Source organism: Girardinichthys multiradiatus, chromosome X, assembly GCF_021462225.1.
Source record: "Girardinichthys multiradiatus isolate DD_20200921_A chromosome X, DD_fGirMul_XY1, whole genome shotgun sequence".
In the NCBI taxonomy this organism is placed as follows: Eukaryota; Metazoa; Chordata; class Actinopteri; order Cyprinodontiformes; family Goodeidae; genus Girardinichthys; species Girardinichthys multiradiatus.
The window spans coordinates 26,832,648-26,851,725 of NC_061817.1; the positions used below are offsets into that span (position 1 = coordinate 26,832,648).

The 19,078-nt window shown below is 37.4% G+C and overlaps 1 protein-coding gene across 1 annotated transcript; it reads left to right on the plus strand.

Moving 5' to 3' along the window:
• Window positions 1-10,030: 10,030 nt before the first annotated feature.
• Window positions 10,031-18,110, plus strand: LOC124862881 (pre-mRNA-splicing factor SYF1-like). Its single transcript, XM_047357073.1, has 19 exons — window positions 10,031-10,172; window positions 10,486-10,634; window positions 10,749-10,872; window positions 10,995-11,192; window positions 11,411-11,545; window positions 11,651-11,815; window positions 11,972-12,116; window positions 12,206-12,357; window positions 12,460-12,579; window positions 12,673-12,804; window positions 14,020-14,151; window positions 14,247-14,360; window positions 14,466-14,628; window positions 14,729-14,919; window positions 15,357-15,479; window positions 15,565-15,736; window positions 16,972-17,098; window positions 17,203-17,312; window positions 17,410-18,110. The coding sequence occupies exons 1-19, from the start codon at window positions 10,137-10,139 to the stop codon at window positions 17,469-17,471; spliced, it is 2,550 nt and encodes an 849-aa protein (XP_047213029.1). The 5' UTR covers window positions 10,031-10,136; the 3' UTR covers window positions 17,472-18,110.
• The last annotated feature ends 968 nt before the right edge of the window (window positions 18,111-19,078 follow it).

The following is a 19,078-nucleotide window of genomic DNA, read 5'->3' on the forward strand; positions in this document are numbered from 1 at the left end:
TTACAATTTTTAATTGCTCTATTTGGGATCAAGTCACATGACCATCCATTTTGGATCCAATAATGTGTTGCCCATAGTCAAATCTCAGTAAATGTCACCTGTATCAAGTGGCAAAGTTTGTCCAGATTTCAAATATTTTTAACAAAACTTCATAGCATACTGTTTTCTTAAGACATGCATGTTTCTCATATAAGCATGTGTCATTTGCTCATGAAACATAAGTCTGACAGTAATCTTGAAAGTATGTCCAGAAATAGATACTAAGACAAATGTGTACTTAAATAAATAATTTACACAAATAAATTTCAAATCTTACTAACTTAAATGAGATTAACTTTAAAGAACTGATAACCTTGTAGTGAAAAGCTATGCCTTCTTATGCTGGCAAATAAACAAGCCTGCAGCCAAGAACAGAAATTCATTTGGGGAAGCTCCCAAGTGGTGCTGGTATACGGTTGCAGGACACTGGCACAGCTCCTATTCCTCTTATAAAACTGAATGTAAGGCCTTTCCTTAAAGTTCAAGCGGTGTTACACCTTGCCTTAAAAGGGGTACAAGAACATTTGGCAACAGGGTGAGAGAAGACCTAAAATAAGTACCACTCATATGTCAAAGATGTTTAACCTCATGCTGCAATTGATTCTAAGGATATTGTTGCTGTTGTGGACAGTTAGTATCCTTGCAAAAATATGCAACTTTGATTTTGATCCTTTACTGGCCAAAGCTTGAGAAATATTCATGAAAACAACTGCCGAAATGGTTTTTAAAGGGATTAACAATACTAACGACAATAGATCGGTGATATTTATTAGACTTTAGAACAGTTTCTATTATTAAGGTGGTACAAAAAGAAACAATTTGTTCTATTTATCTGACTTGTTTATTGCACTTTTCATTGTATTTCTTATTTAGATTGTATTTAACAGCATTACTTTTTATCTGAGAGTACAACAAAGGAGTTGTCTTTGTATTGTTTATTCTTGTATGACAGTTGATTAATTATTTACTTTTCTGACTTACTTTAAATAGAAAAGTAAAATTTTGCGATAACCATTCATATTGATCTTGGTATTATATTTATTTTTGTCCCATAGACATAACCATTTTTGTCTTAAAGCAATAAGCTGTGTCAGTGTTTGTAGAAGTACAGTTTTCTTTAGTTTTGTTGTTTCTTAAAATTTATAGAGTTGATACAAAGATTTATGTAAGTATGTTGAGAGGTATATTGTTGTTTACAGTTAAAACAGCATTTCCCTCATGATGTTTGAAAAAAGGTTATCCAAACTGATGAAATCATAACAAAATTACAATTATGAAGGTTAAACCTTTCCTTGATGGCTCAGAACAGAAGATTCAAATTGTCAATATGCTAACATCAGGTTACTATGTTGTTAAAAAGTTAAAGTTTTCATGTTTCATCATTGTCAATATCATCAGGAATACTAAAACCTGCACAAAAGTCATTATATTTTAAGCTTTTTTTGGCACAACTGGCCTTTATTTATTATTAGTTGGAAAGTAAGTAGAGCAGAGACTAATAGAAAAGACCCAGGACTTGAAATTGAAACTGGGACAGCTGCATCATTCGCAGCCTCAGTACAGGTCCTTCTCAAAATATTAGCATATTGTGATAAAGTTCATTATTTTCCATAATGTCATGATGAAAATTTAACATTCATATATTTTAGATTCATTGCACACTAACTGAAATATTTCAGGTCTTTTATTGTCTTAATACGGATGATTTTGGCATACAGCTCATGAAAACCCAAAATTCCTATCTCACAAAATTAGCATATTTCATCCGACCAATAAAAGAAAAGTGTTTTTAATACAAAAAACGTCAACCTTCAAATAATCATGTACAGTTATGCACTCAATACTTGGTCGGGAATCCTTTTGCAGAAATGACTGCTTCAATGCGGTGTGGCATGGAGGCAATCAGCCTGTGGCACTGCCGAGGTCTTATGGAGGCCCAGGATGCTTCGATAGCGGCCTTTAGCTCATCCAGAGTGTTGGGTCTTGAGTCTCTCAATGTTCTCTTCACAATATCCCACAGATTCTCTATGGGGTTCAGGTCAGGAGAGTTGGCAGGCCAATTGAACACAGTGATACCATGGTCAGTAAACCATTTACCAGTGGTTTTGGCACTGTGAGCAGGTGCCAGATCGTGCTGAAAAATAAAATCTTCATCTCCATAAAGCTTTTCAGCAGATGGAAGCATGAAGTGCTCCAAAATCTCCTGATAGCTAGCTGCATTGACCCTGCCCTTGATAAAACACAGTGGACCAACACCAGCAGCTGACACGGCACCCCAGACCATCACTGACTATGGGTACTTGACACTGGAATTCTGGCATTTTGGCATTTCCTTCTCCCCAGTCTTCCTCCAGACTCTGGCACATTGATTTCCGAATGACATGCAGAATTTGCTTTCATCCGAAAAAAGTACTTTGGACCACTGACCAACAGTCCAGTGCTGCTTCTCTGTAGCCCAAGTCTGGGGAATGCGGCACCTGTAGCCCATTTCCTGCACACGCCTGTGCACGGTGGCTCTGGATGTTTCTACTCCAGACTCAGTCCACTGCTTCCGCAAGTCCCCCAAGGTCTGGAATCGCCCCTTCTCCACAATCTTCCTCAGGGTCCGGTCACCTCTTCTCGTTGTGCAGCGTTTTCTGCCACACTTTTTCCTTCCCACAGACTTCCTACTGAGGTGCCTTGATACAGCACTCTGGGAACAGCCTATTTGTTCAGAAATGTCTTTCTGTGTCTTACCCTCTTGCTTGAGGGTGTCAATAGTGGCCTTCTGGACAGCAGTCAAGTTGGCAGTCTTACCCATGATTGGGGTTTTGAGTGATGAACCAGGCTGGGAGTTTTAAAGGCCTCAGGAATCTTTTGCAGGTGTTTAGAGTTAACTCGTTGATTCAGATGATTAGGTTCATAGCTCGTTTAGAGACCCTTTTAATGATATGCTAATTTTGTGACATAGGAATTTTGGGTTTTCATGAGCTGTATGCCAAAATCATCCGTATTAAGACAATAAAAGACCTGAAATATTTAAGTTAGTGTGCAATGAATCCAAAATATATGAATGTTAAATTTTCATCATGACATTATGGAAAATATTGAACTTTACCACAATATGCTAATATTTTGAGAAGGACCTGTATATGATCCACCTGCATACAGTACAGACCAAAAGTTTGGACACACCTTCTCATTCAAAGAGTTTTCTTTATTTTCATGACTATGAATATTGTAGCTTCACACTGAAGGCATCAAAACTATGAATTAACACATGTGGAATTATATACTGAACAAAAAAGTGTGAAACAACTCAAAATATGTCTTATATTCTAGGTTCTGCAAAGTAGCCACCTTTTGCTTTGATTACTGCTCTGCACACTCTTGACATTCTGTTGATGAGCTTCAAGAGGTAGTCACCTGAAATGGTTTTCCAACAGTCTTGAAGGAGTTCCCAGAGATGCTTAGCACTTGTTGGCCCTTTTGCCTTCACTCTGCGGTCCAGCTCACCCAAAACCATCTCGATTGGGTTCAGGTCCGGTGACTGTGGAGGCCAGGTCATCTGGCGCAGCATCCCATCACTCTCTTTCTTGGTCAAATAGCCCTTACACAGCCTGGAGGTGTGTTTGGGATCATTGTCCTGTTGAAAAATAAATGATGGTCCAACTAAACGCAAACCGGATGGAATAGCATGCTGCTGCAAAATGCTGTGGTAGCCATGCTGGTTCAGTATGCCTTCAGTTTTGAATAAATCCCCAACAGTGTCACCAGCAAAGCAACCCGACACCATCACACCTCCTCCTCCATGCTTCACGGTGGGAACCAGGCATGTAGAGTCCATCCGTTCACCTCTTCTGCGCCGCACAAAGACTCGGTGGTTGGAACCAAAGATCTCAAACTTGGACTCATCAGACCAAAGCACAGATTTCCACTGGTCTAATGTCCATTCCTTGTGTTCTTTAGCCCAAACAAGTCTCTTCTGCTTGTTGCCTGTCCTCAGCAGTGGTTTCCTAGCAGCTATTTTACCATGAAGGCCTGATTCACACAGTCTCCTCTTAACAGTTGTTCTAGAGATGTGTCTGCTGCTAGAACTCTGTGTAGCATTGACCTGTTCTCTAATCTGAGTTGCTGTTAACCTGCGATTTTTGAGGCTGGTGACTCGGATGAACTTATCGTCCGCAGCAGAGGTGACTCTTGGTCTTCCTTTCCTGGGGCGGTCCTCATGTGAACCAGTTTCTTTGTAGTGCTTGATGGTTTTTGCGACTGCACTTGGGGACACTTTCAAAATTTTCCCAATTGTTCGGACTGACTGACCTTAATTTCTCAAAGTAATGATGGCCACTTGTTTTTCTTTACTTATCTGCTTTTTTCTTGCCATAATACAAATTCTAACAGTCTATTCAGTAGGACTATCAGCTGTGTACTGTATCCACCTCCTGCACAACACAACTGATGGTCCCAACCCCATTTATAAGGCTTGAAATTCCACTTATTAAACCTGACAGGGGACACCTGTGATGTGAAAACCATTTCAGCTGACTACCTCTTGAAGCTCATCAACAGAATGTCAAGAGTGTGCGGAGCAGTAATCAAAGCAAAAGGTGGCTACTTTGAAGAACCTAGAATATAAGACATATTTTGAGTTGTATCAAACTTTTTTGTTCAGTATATAATTCCACATTTGTTAATTCATAGTTTTGATGCCTTCAGTGTGAAGCTACAATATTCATAGTCATGAAAATAAAGAAAACTCTTTGAATGAGAAGGTGTGTCCAAACTTTTGGTCTGTACTGTATGTTAAAGTATGTTAAATTATTTCGAACTCATTGCCATAAAAATTGACGTATATCCTGTAGAATTCAAGTAAAAAACAAACATGTTTATTAGAGTAAAACATGTTTTAATAATTGTAATCACGTTATTGCACAAATATTCAAGCCGTTAAACTAACAAAGAGTCTATACTTCCTGAAACAGCTCAAGAAGTACAAGCTACCACATTATGGGGTAGCTTGTACTTCTACACAGTCATTAAGTCTGTCAAGTGTTCGTCCATCACTGTGTGGTTTGGCTCCTTGGTTTAATTCAGAGCTGCATACTTTAAAGCACAATGTTAGAAAATTGGAGAGAAAATGGCGCTCTACACACCTAGAGGATTCCTACTTAATCTGGAAAAATAGCCTACTGTTGTATAAAAAGACACATCGCCAATCTTGAACAGCTTATTTCTCATCATTAATAGAAGAGAACAAGAAAAGAAAGAAGAGGTTTCTCTTTAGTACAGTTGCTAAACTTACACAGAGTCATAGCTCTGTTGAGCCATCCATTCCCTTAGCTCTCAGGAGTCATGACTTTATGGGATTCTTCTTAAATAAAATTGATTCTATTAACAAGAAAATCTTTGACATACTCCCGAAGATGATTACTTCATCCTCAGCAAGTGATACAACATTGGAAATAACTGCAGAACCTGATTTGTGTTTGGACTGTTTAGATCCTGTGAAGTTTCCTGAGTTATCAGAAATATTAGCTTCATCTAAACCTTCAACTTGTATGTTAGACCCAATCCCAATCAAAATATTTAAGGAAGTGTTCCCTCTGATTATCAGACCCATTTTAGATATGATTAATCTATCTTTAGTAAATGGATATGTACCACAGGCTTTTAAGTTAGCTGTAATTAAACTTTTACTTAAGAAACCTTTGCTTGATCGAGATGACTTGAAAAAATATAGAACTATATCCAATCTTCTATTCTTATCTAAGATTTTTGAGAAAATAGTTGCTCATCAAATGTGTGAGCATTTACACAGCAATGACCTGTTTGAAGAGTTTCAGTCAGGCTTCAGAGCTCATCATAGCACTGAAACAGCTCTGCTGAAAGTCACTAATGATATTCTTATGGCCTCAGATAATGGACTTGTGTCTGTTCTGGTTCTGTTAGATCTCAGTGCTGCATTTGATACAGTCGACCATAATATTCTCTTAAAAAGGCTGGAATATGCTGTAGGGATCAGGGGAACAGCGCTAGGCTGGTTTAAATCTTATCTGTCTGACAGATTCCAGTTTGTTCATGTAAATGATAAATCATCTTTAAACTCCAGGGTTAATTGTGGAGCACCACAGGGTTCAGTACTTGGGCCAATTCTCTTTACTATATATATGCTTCCAATAGGTCAAATTATTAGGCAGCATGGGATACATTTTCACTGTTACACTGATGATACTCAGCTTTACTTATCCATAAATCCTGATGAGCCCAACCAGTTAGATAGACTACAAGCATGTCTTGAAGATATAAAAACTTGGATGACTTTAAATTTTTTGCTTCTAAATTCAGACAAGACAGAAGTTGTCGTCTTTGGACCGGAGTCTTTAAAAAAGAAACTGCTTAGTCAATCACTTAACCTGGATGGCATTAAATTGACCTCCGGTAATAAAGTAAAACACCTTGGTGTTACTTTTGACCAGGACATGTCATTTAAATCCTATATTAAACAGGTTTCTAGGATTTCCTTCTTTCACCTCTGGAACATTGCCAAAATTAGAAATATCCTATCCAGGAGTGACGCTGAAAAACGAGTCCATGCATTTGTTACTTCAAGGCTGGACTATTGTAATTCTTTACTATGAGGATGTCCACAAAATACAGTTAAAAGCCTTCAGCTGATTCAAAATGCTGCAGCAAGAGTTCTGATGAAAATTAAAAAGAGAGATCATATTTCTCCTATTTTAGCTTCCCTTCATTGGCTCCCTGTTAAATTTAGAATAGAATTTAAAATTCTCCTCTTCACATATAAAGCCCTTAATGATCTAGCTCCATCATACATCAGAGATCTGATGGTTCCATATGTTCCTAACAGAGCACTTTGTTCTCAGACTGCAGGTTTACTGATGGTTCCAAGAGTCTCTAGAAGTAGAATGAGAGGCAGATCTTTTAGTTATCAGGCTCCTCTCCTGTGGAACCAGCTCCCAGTTTTAGTCCGTGAGGCAGACACTCTGTCTACTTTTAAGGCTAGGCTTAAAACTTTCTTTTTTGATAAATCTTATAGTTCGAGTGGCTTAGGTTATCAGGGAGGGAGCCTTCCTCCCTCCCTGTTGGTTGGAGTAAGGGGGAGTCAGGTTTAGCCTAAACGGCTCAGTTATGGTTGAGGTGCAAACACACCCTCCATTTCTGCTACCTGTATGACCCCTTTTCTTTTCCAATGGTTATAATCAGTCTGACAGAGAGAGGTATCCCAATCCTTGTGGTTTTTAGTATAACAATGACCATCAGTGGGACACTTTGTGGGGTTCCTTGAGACGACATTGTTGTAAATAAGCGCCCTTTAACTACATAATCTGAACTGAAACTCTCTGTGTAGTTATGCTGCTATAGGCCTAGGTTGCTGGAGGACATAACGACCACTTTCACCCTCTTCGCTACATTCTCACACTACTCTCCAATTTTGCATTATTTGCTGTTATTTCAGCTTTTAACCTTGTTCTCTCTATTCTCTTCCTAGAAGCTACACCTGGCCTGGCTCTGTGTCTACCTGTGACACCTTTCTGGAGAGGGGAATCGTCCGAGCTTCTGCTGGCAACAACTTAATGCTCACCCTCTACCGATGATCCACATAGCCCTGTCTTTTAGTGTTTAATCCTATCTCTCTCCTAGACATGGCAATTGACTGAGCTTAACTGTAACAAACTCTATGTGCTCTCTTTCAGAATCTAACCTTGAAAACTGGCTCAGAGTTTATCTGTTCTTTCCTTCTAGGTGAAACAACTAAAGGAGCTACATCCATTAACATTTACTTTCCCTTCCTATAGAAAGTACTCCTGGATCAGTGCTTCTGTGTTCTTTTTGTGTGTCTGCTCTGTTCTCTCAAACCCCCAGTCGGTCGTGGCAGATGGCCGCTCACACTGAGCCTGGTTCTGCTGGAGGTCTCTCCCTGTTAAAAGGGAGTTTTTCCTCTCTGCTGTCGCTACATGCATGCTCAGTATGAGGGACTGCTGCAAAGTCAACGCCAGTGACTGTCCACTGTTTCTACATGCTCATCCGGCAGGAGGGAATGCTGCACGTCACTGACTGGATGCAATCTGCTGGGTTTCCTTAGATAGAAAAACCTTTTATCCAATTTGAATAAAAAGCTAACTCCGACTGCACTGTTCAATGGTTAGGATTAATTGGAATGTATGTACCTGACTGTTGTGAAGTGCCTTGAGACAACATGTGTTGTGAATTGGCGCTATATAAATAAAACTGAATTGAATTGAATAAAGTCTATACGCCATAAACACTTGAAATTGAAGTCAAATTTCTTGTTTGTGCACACAATCGTGGGCAATAACTTTCATTCTGATTCTCATACTTGGTTGAAGTACATTTTGATTCAATTTCAGCATCAGTATCCTTGAGTTTACGGCTACCATCAATTAAATTTAATCTAATTAACCTGATATATTCCTAACTGAGTTTTTCCTGACATTTTCTCATTTGCATCCTTTGTCTAAAGCCATAGTTTGCTGTGAAATTACAAAAAGTCGAAAGGATATCAGTGTGTAAAGGTATCAGCAAGAGAAGGGTATAAAAAAATCCAGTGTCATACAAACACCATGGCTCAGTGTAGGCAGTCACCAATAATTGGAAAACATAATGGGACATACAAAAACGGGACATTTCTGATAAAAAGACATGATGTGTATTTTTAACAGTTTTGGTGACATGATTGAAACAGTCAATACTGCCCATAGGCAAACACTGAAGGAGCTTCAAAAATTTCAAATAAGTACTGGTTGTGTTCTGCATGTGACAACAATCTCCTGTCATCTCCACCTGTCTAGAAGTAGTTAGTAGAAGTAATAGGGTTCCAAGGCATAATTTGTTTTTTCAGAAAAATACATCCAGGCTTGGCTAGAATTTCTCAAAACCCTGTACGAGAATGTATCTTGGCCAGGTGAAATCAAACTGGAACGTTTGGGCCATATCTCCAAAAGTTATGTTTGGCACCAAAACATGACTAATAGTAGGCTATACCATAGCGACAGTAAAAATGGTGGTGGCAACATCAAGCTCTTACTTTTCTGCAGGACTTAAGGACTTGCAATGAAGTTGCTCTCAAGGTGAGGGATGTTTTTGACAAATACCTTCAATTGTCTGCTAGAAAGCAGAAGATGAAAAAGGGTTTTAGTTTTCAGCATTACAGTCTAAATCAACAAAAGATTGGCTTTATAAGAGGAAATTAAAGTCTTGAAATGGTCTAAACACAGTTCAGAAAAAAGTTATGTTGGGTCACCTCAAGGTGACTGTAGACAATAGACATCTACACAATCTGATAGATTCGCAGAAATGGCAAGTAGAGAAAAATTACCAAGTTAGGGTTTGGTATGTTGTTACACTGTTCCAAAGACTTAATGCTGAAGTTGCATCCAAAGCTGCTATAACAAAGTCTTAATAAAAAGGTGACCACAATTATGCAACCAGACTATTTTTTTTATATGTTTTTCCTTCTAACAGTTTTTTTTTTCTTCAGATGACTTGCACAGGATGAAGGCCATTTTATAATAAAAAATTCTTAAAATGATTTATCATATTTTTATTTTTTAAATTACAAAATTTGGCATTTTTACAGGGTTGTGTAGTCTTTCAAGAGTCAGCGAAAATGTTTAAAACTTATAAATAGCCCAGAAATAAAAAAACTCTTTTTTGGGATTATGAGCAATCCTGAATAAATGTGACTATATGAAAACATTAGACTACAGCTGTCTTTATTGTACCTTACAGAATAGAAAAAATATTAAAAATGTTGTCAAAATGAAGGAGCAGCATCAGTGTAAGTTAACGGTTTACTGTGTATTGCAGTAATTGGCCTTTTCCCTTTTTAACTTCCTTTCCTCTTTTACACCCACCACCAGCTGGTGGCAGTATTAAACCCTGTCGTTGGGACAACAAACAGCAGAAAAACTACAAACTTTCCACAGGTTTGTAGTTTTTTTGACTGCGCTTGCGTACTTTGTAGCGGTAACCGGAAGTTACATGGAGGACTACACGCCTTGAGCTCGCAAGCTAGTTTAGCCTTTCGAAAGTTAGCATAGAGTTTTAACTGTCGTAGTCGTTTTCTTTACGAAGAAATGCCTTCCTTAAATGGAAAAACTGACGTTATATTTGTAAGTTATACAAAAGAGAATATTATATAATATCTCTCACTATTTCTAACATTAATTGTATCTAGTTAGCGTAAACCTAGCTCGACTGGGTGCATAAGATTAAGAGAGACAGCTTTTTTTAAAATAAAGTAATACTTTTTTATCAAGACACCGTAATAATACAAAAAAATGTAAATTCAAGTTCACTGTTGCTGTAATACCTAATTTAGGCAAATACTTAATATTTTGCTGTGATGTACTAACAACAAACGTCACTCTTTCGTATATTTTAGCTTACAGCGTCATTTGTGTTGTATTACTTTTGTTTTTATAGGAGGATGATGATCTTCCTTATGAAGAGGAGATTATCAGGAATCCATACTCAGTCAAGTGTTGGATGCGCTACATTGAATTCAAACAGAATGGACCCAAATCCACGCTGAACATGATATATGAACGGGCTCTGAAGGAATTGCCTGGAAGGTAACTTACACGTCAAGGCTGTGATTAGGACAGTTGTGTGTTAATGAAAGATAATTGCACACTCTGATTTTGATCTTCTCTTTTTTTAATCAAAATTTGCCTTAATTTGTACAGCTATAAGTTGTGGTACAATTATTTGAGAGAAAGGAGAAAACAAGTCAAAGGAAAATGCATTATAGATCCAGCCTATGAGGAGGTCAATAACTGTCACGAAAGGGCACTCGTGTTTATGCACAAGGTAATAATGTCTCAAAATGAACCAATTTCACGTAAAATAAAGATCACTCATATAATAGACCACATTGCGTGAGTTTGGGCATCGTTTTTGGAGCTAACCAAGAATTCTCTCCATAATATTAGATGCCCAGGATATGGATTGATTACTGTCAGTTCGTCGTGTCACAGTGTAAGATCACAAGAAGTCGGAGAACGTTTGACAGGGCTCTGAGAGCGCTACCTGTAACCCAGCACCCACGGATCTGGCCTTTGTATCTGCGATTCGCTCATAATCTGCCGCTGCCTGAGACAGCCCTACGGGTGTATCGAAGGTACCTTAAGGTGAGATTTTAGTGCACAATAAATTTCTGCAAAGCAGCAGTCATTTAAGAATTCATGCAATCATCAGCTTTACAGACACTTTTAGTAATTTCACTCAGGTAAAAGGTAAAATAAATTAAAAAAGCATTGTTCTAAAGGTAACATTATGTTCTAGAGATTTAAGCGCAATATTTTACTACATAGTTCAAAGTATACCATCTTCTCTTTATGCCTTCCAGCTATCTCCAGAGAATGCAGAGGACTACATAGACTACTTGCGGTCCGTTGGTCGCTTGGATGAAGCAGCTGTGCGATTAGCAGCAATTGTAAATGATGAAAGCTTCGTGTCCAAAGAGGGCAAGTCTAACTATCAGGTAAAATCTAATTTCATGTCAAGCACCACCGAGTGTGTCTGTATTAGGCTGATCATAATAACATATGAAACCTTATTGTACATGTATTTTTATGTTTTTGTTCAGCTGTGGCACGAGTTGTGCGACCTGATCTCTCAGAATCCTGATAAAGTGACCTCTTTAAATGTTGGAGCTATTATACGTGGAGGCCTCACACGCTTCACAGACCAACTTGGAAAACTTTGGTGCTCTTTGGCTGACTATTACATCAGGAGTGGACACTTTGAGAAAGTGTGTTTTTGCTCAATAGTTTCTATTTTAATGCATAAATAAGTTTTTGTAATAATTTATTTTCTGACTTTTGCTGTATATTTCCATATTTGGTTTCTTTCGGTTGTTTGAAAGGGAATGCATGATGTATCAATTTAATTGTCTTTGTATTCTCAGGCACGGGATGTTTATGAGGAAGCCATCCTTACTGTGGTTACGGTAAGGGATTTCACACAAGTGTTTGATAGCTATGCTCAGTTTGAGGAAAGCATGATTGCCGCAAAGATGGAGACCACTGCTGAGATGGGACAAGAGGAGGAAGGTTTGTGTTATTTAGGTAACATTGATAACACATCTTTCTTTCACAGTTTCACATATGAATGGCTTAATTCTTTCCCCGCCTCTAACCAGATGACATAGACCTGGAGCTTCGACTGGCACGCTTTGAGCAGCTAATTGCCCGGCGACCACTTCTGCTCAACAGTGTACTACTGAGGCAGAACCCCCATAATGTCCATGAGTGGCAAAAGCGAGTAAAACTTCATGAAGGAAATCCACGACAGGTAGATTTTAGGACCTGTATGCATTTTCACAAAACCATTTATGTACCAACTACTGTGTCACTTGGAGTACTCATGAATACATGAAAAATGTGTTCACTCCAGATCATCAACACATACACTGAGGCAGTACAGACAGTGGATCCAATGAAGGCCACCGGCAAACCTCATTGTCTCTGGGTTTCTTTTGCTAAATTCTATGAGGAAAATGAACAGCTGGATGACGTAAGTATTTCCTTAGTGGTTATTTAGACTCTTTGAACTTCTGATGAAATTTGTTTTTCTTTTAATTTATTTGTTTCATATTTCTTGACTTAGGCCAGGACGATCTTTGAGAAAGCTACTAAAGTGAACTACAAACAGGTGGATGACCTCGCTGCAGTTTGGTGTGAATATGGAGAGATGGAGCTTCGCCATGAGAACTATGATCAGGCACTACGCATACTGAGGGTAACATGGTTCTGTTAGATATTTTGGGTAATACAGGGGCTGTGTGTGCATGATCACATTTGTAAATTTTTTATCCTTTATGCCTTTTTTTGCCTCTTTTTCTTCTCATTTGTCGGTCGAGATATGGAAGAGACTGACACATAAAAAGGATTTTTAAGATGGCAAATATTTTAAAAATCTTACGTGATTTCCTTTCAGAGCAATATTTCTACAGTCATGCAAATTTAAATTATCTTTTTTGCCCGTATTGTCTGATTTTTATCAATTCAGTATATTAGCATTGGTTTACAATAAATGTTATCGATTGTTCCAATCAATAACAGTGCAGTTTTTTCTGTGTAGTATTATTTGAGTGTAGTATTATTTGTTAGATCCCAGTTTGTAAAAGTTTTATTTCAACTTAGATCAGCAGATTATGGTCAATCTGAACTATAAATCACTTTCACTTCATAAGCTTGCATGGGACAACAGGTAATATTAGAGAGATAACAGAAAAAGACTGCAACCGCACTTGACTTAGGAAGGAGGGGGACATCTGCCTCGACCCACTGGGGATCCAGTAGATTAAAAGGGAGATGGAAGCAAACACAAAAGCATCAAGCTGGGGAGAAACAGTGAAGAGGTTGAAGTGGAGAGAACTTGACCTATTGAAAAGTATTTTTTTACGATACATTTATCTAGATGTCTGATAATATGTCGTAAAATTATATTCAGACTCTAAGCAGGAAACAAAAGACAGAGAAAGCAAAGGAGCATGATGCAGTGCAAGTGAGAAGCACCTTGATGCACTATAAAGTAGATGCTTAGCGACATCTATTGGCAAGTTTAGGAAAGGCAAAAATACTAACGTGTTTTCAAATGTTTTTAAGGAATGTCTTTGGACTTGGTAACAAATGAAACAGAGAAATAAGAAAAACATCAAAAGAATGTTATGTATTATTTTATATTTTGTCTGGAAACATTGAGTGTACAGATGTCTCGTTGTGTTTGGTTGTACTAATTGTACTCTTAATGACACAAACAAGAATAGATGCATGATTGCTCAGATATTGTGAAACGTCTTAACTTATTGAATAAAAAATCTTGACATATTATAAAATGCAGGCAAATATAATTAAATACTCATATCTAAAGCAAGTGAAATTAATCATACTATTCTTTGGCATGTTGCAGATATATTGTGGCTTGAATACTAATGTTATATTTTTGTATTAGAAAGCTACAGCAATCCCATCTAAGAAAGCAGAGTACTTTGATTCATCCGAGCCAGTCCAAAACAGAGTCTACAAGTCCCTAAAGGTGTGGTCCATGCTGGCAGACCTCGAGGAGAGTCTTGGCACTTTCCAGGTATGTATATGAATATCTAGTTGATGACAAACCTCAGAATCAGATCTATAGTTTTCTTATCCCCTTTTCCCTGTTATTCTGTTTTTAATCATCAGTCTACAAAAGCAGTGTATGATCGAATTATTGATCTACGCATTGCCACTCCTCAAATTGTCATCAATTATGCCATGTTCCTTGAAGAACACAACTACTTTGAGGAAAGCTTTAAGGTAAGAACATTTGATCCAGTTCTCTGTAAAATGTCTTTTATTACTCATTTTTTTATTTTTCTTAGATCACTTTGACAATATTTATGTTGCTCCTTTCCTTTGAAGGCTTATGAGCGAGGGATCGCTCTCTTCAAGTGGCCCAACGTTTATGACATCTGGAACACTTATCTCACCAAGTTCATTGATCGTTATGGCGGCAAAAAGTTGGAGCGAGCTAGAGATTTATTTGAACAAGCCCTGGATGGCTGTCCTGCCAAGTTTGCTAAGAGTAAATAGCTTTCATAGCATTACTGGAAAAAAAAAAGATCATTAAATTTTGTGTTGTTTTTCTATCTGTAAAATGGTTTGAATCAATGTTTTTTTTTTAGCCATTTATCTATTGTATGCCAAACTGGAAGAGGAGTATGGATTGGCACGACACGCCATGGCTGTCTATGAAAGAGCAACACAGGCAGTGGAAACTGAAGAGAGACACCATATGTTTAATATCTACATCAAGAGAGCAGCGGAAATCTATGGAGTTACATACACCAGAGCTATTTACCAGAAGGCTATTGAGGTGAAGTACTGTTTTTATTGGCATAAAACAATACTTGGAAAGGTTTCTTCTAATTTTTCTGCAGCGTATACCTCATCAAAGTCACAGGGTTCCCAAGAAAGTTCTGTATTCACAAAATCATTTATTTAAACTTGATACCTGAAAAATCTTTAACAACCAAACCAGCAATTATGCTAAACCTTTTTACCTTTTTAGGAATGTTGGAAATAATGAACATCATAGTAGTTGCACTTCCAATGTAAAAGGCCAAGGCTAGTAAGTGTAATTGCAATAATTATTGTGAGTATTGGTCACTGAACTACTGTGCTAAGTTTGCCTGGAACAATACGTTTGTAATATTTATTTAATTCAGATATTACATTATAATCTTATAATACTACTGTTCCGTATTTGCTGAAATTACGGATATCTGAGGATTACCTTTTGTACTTTCCCAGGTTCTTCCTGATGAGCATTCGAGGGACATGTGTATGAGATTTGCTGACATGGAGTGCAAACTTGGTGAGATTGACCGTGCCAGAGCAATCTACTCCTACTGCTCTCAGATCTGTGACCCAAGGGTGAGAAAAGACACCTTTTAACATTTTCTCACCAAACTGCTGGGACATTTTTTTTATTTCTTTTGAAATCTTTGTCATATTTTAGGTGACAGCCAATTTCTGGCAGACCTGGAAGGAATTTGAGATCCGCCATGGAAATGAGGACACCATTAGGGAGATGTTGAGGATCAAACGCAGTGTCCAGGCTACATACAACACTCAGGTCAACTTCATGTCCTCTCAAATGCTGAAGGCTTCAACAAGCTCTACAGGCACTGGTAAGAAATAGCAGATTTGATAGTTGGACCATCAGTTGTGTGTTCCCTTCGTTTATATTGTTAGTATTTGTAGCTTGTTAATTCCTAGCTCATGGATAGCTGTAATAATTTTACTATTGTTGAAAGGCTATCCTTTTTTTGTATTATTTAAAATTTTATATTTTAAGCCATGCACAGTCAGGTTACATGCAAGGGCAGAGCATAATAACTGCCATCAGACGTTTTATAAATATATATTTAAAAAAAAACTTTCCGCTGTGCTTTTTGATGATCTGTAAAGAGCATTTGATTGTGTAAATTTCGGCCTTCTCTTTCAATGTTGGAAACATATACGCTATAGTGACTGTATAAAATTGGTTTTCAAGCTATCCAACAGGGAGAACACAGTCTTTAGACCTCTGATGTTACCAAACCTAAATAGTCAAAATAAAGCAGAAACATCCAAGTGTTACCATCAAGGGTCAATCTTGGAACAAATTATTGTTTTCTATTAAAATAAAGTAAGCACATCATTAATACCCATGAGGGTAACTTGCATACCTGTAGAGACATAAAATATAAGTGAATCTACAGTTCTGCTTAAAATTATTCAAACCCCTGATAAATTTAGATTTAAAATGATTTCATTTCAACCAAAACGTTTATTTCTGGTGGGAAATTAAACAGGCAAAACAATGTAAAAGAAATATCAATTTTGAAACAAAAAAAAAAACAATTTACCATTTTATTTACATTTTATTTAAAAAAATAGTTTGCCAAAAATTATTTAGCCTCTTCTCCGTGAATAACTGAAGCATTTTGGCTGTAATACAGCAATAAAAGCCCTTTTTACAGTTGCTAAAAAGATTTTTGGCATGTTTCTGCCTTATTTTGGTCATTTACCTTTAGTGACGAGCTCTAAGTGTTTGAGGTTGAAAGGCCTCCCTGCCATTACCATAATCTTTAGTTCCTTCCATGGATTCTCTATTAGATTCAAGTCAGGAATTTGAGTCACACCGAAACGTTAATAGTACTTCCAGTCAGAAGAAAGGTTTTGGGAAAACCCAATTTTTAATCACAACAAAACTGAAACAATTCAATTCAAAAATACTTTATTAATCCCAAAGGGAAATTAATTGCAGTTGTCGCTCATTATGAAGGTTTCTTCAAAGAGCCGTTGTAGATGCTGATGGCTGTGGGCAGGAAGGATCTGGGGGGGAATTACACTGCTCTAAGTATTTCTTATTTGGTATCAGTTTCAGATCTTGCTCCTGGCCAAATGGGAATTGATGATATGAAAATGTTGGAGCAGAAAGCTCAGCAACTTGCTGCAGAGGCTGAGCAGGATAAGCCCAAACCCAAAGAAAAAATTCTATTTGTCAGGTTTGTTATTCATATTCTGACTGGCTGATTAGTAATTTAATATAGGCTTTCATTAAATCCACTCACTTTCAATAAATCACTATTTTCCTTTTCCATTTGCACAGGAGTGACACATCTCGAAGCGAGTTGGCTGAGCTTTCCAAACAAGCAAATCCTGATGAGATAAACATTGATGAGGATGAGGATGAAGATGACGAGGACCAAGGACCTGATGGTTAGTGTGAAACAGATTAAAAGTAGGGAAACAAGGCATTTCTGTAGACATCTTTGAGTCATTAAAATTCAAATTTCTGTGTTGTTTGTCTTTACAGAGGTGCAGCTTGAGCAGAAGAGTGTTCCAACAGCTGTGTTTGGGGGCCTTAAGGATGACTGAAAAATGACTCAATGAATTTTGCAAAGATCCAGACTTCTGTAATATTTCAGTGGCTACATGTTTTAGATTAGGAGGAATGTTTAGATATATCATTAGTCTAATACAGACAGCCTAAAAAATTAGTAGAAGCGTTGTCCTTTTAAAGTTCTGTTTTTTTGGTGAGGAGGTGTATCTCTTTTGACCACAGGTCAGTGATTCTTAAACATGAAACCCAACATGCTTGTGTAAATGGGACTTTCATATGACATTGCTCACACTTAAACCAGATCTATTTAACTTTATTTCGGGAAAACATTTTGGAAAAATAAATAAATGCATTTAATACATATTTTTTACCAGTACAAAATTTAAAGACCTTTATTTGACTGGACGTTATGTGCCAGAACACATAAGGGACGAACATTCTTTCATCAGCTTAACGCATTTCTAAGTGAAGCAATAAACTTTTGCATTCATGGCTTTAATGTCACAATTGGTAATTTAAAGAATTTCCAAAAAGTTGAAAAAATTTATTTTAATTCTAACTTTTCAAATGTTTGGTTCAAGCTGCAGTTGCATACTGTATACGCATTAAACCGTTTGTAGTTGAATGCTGGGATTATGTAAAGTTTCAATCAGTAAATGCTGTTATAGAGAGCAGTTTGGTTTCTCTTTTGTTCTAATTACATGATCCATTTGCTCATTATTCATATAGATGTAATGTAATAATGCCATAAAATGGGATACAGAGGCAATACTTAAATCTGAAAATAAATTTGGTATTTTCTTACAAATGTCTTGAAAGCAGAGTTGCTCAATGTATGAGTTGTAACCACCCCAACATTGGATTCAAACTTTGACCTGTATTAAATACTGACTTGGAATAGTTTTATAATTGTTTAGAATAGCTGAGACGTAATCCTCTTATAAAGTTACTACAGCATGCTGTCTAGACCATTTGTGAGCATCATGTGATGACGTGCTCTTGGGTCTGCTGTTTACCGAGGCTGTAGGTGCTGCAGGAAATGGCTATTTTGCCGTCATTGCCTGACATAAAAGTACATTTGTTTTTTTTTGCTGGAATGATATATTTTAGTGTACAAAATGATAAAGATGGGGAAGTATCAAAAAAATTTAATAAAATACACCATGTTGTGATGGGTCCATTAGCTTCTAACTAAAATATATTTAATTTCTGCATATATATATCCATTCACAATAGAGCAGTTTCCTACCAAGTTAGTTAATATGACAGACTATTTTAATAAAATATTGTGAATTAACTCCAGCAAAACACACCGCTGCAATATTGCAATTCATTATATTCAGTTCTGGGTTGGAGGAAACTTGCTTGTTGACTTCCTTTTAGCATGTTTTACTATGTCCTTTTGTATATGATTACGATTATTTTGAATTCAGTACTTTGGCTTTGTTAATGGAGTTTGTAACACTTTAAAAAGTAATACTACAAGGATTGCACTCCTCTCCCCTCGGGTTCAACCACATACCAAATGCACCTGTAGCAAAACTACCACCACACCTCTACCTGCTGTCTGCTTGCACAAGGAGGGCCCGCCCTCATTGTGCAGGCTCAATTTCTATTGGCCGGTGGGGTGAGCGAGCGATTC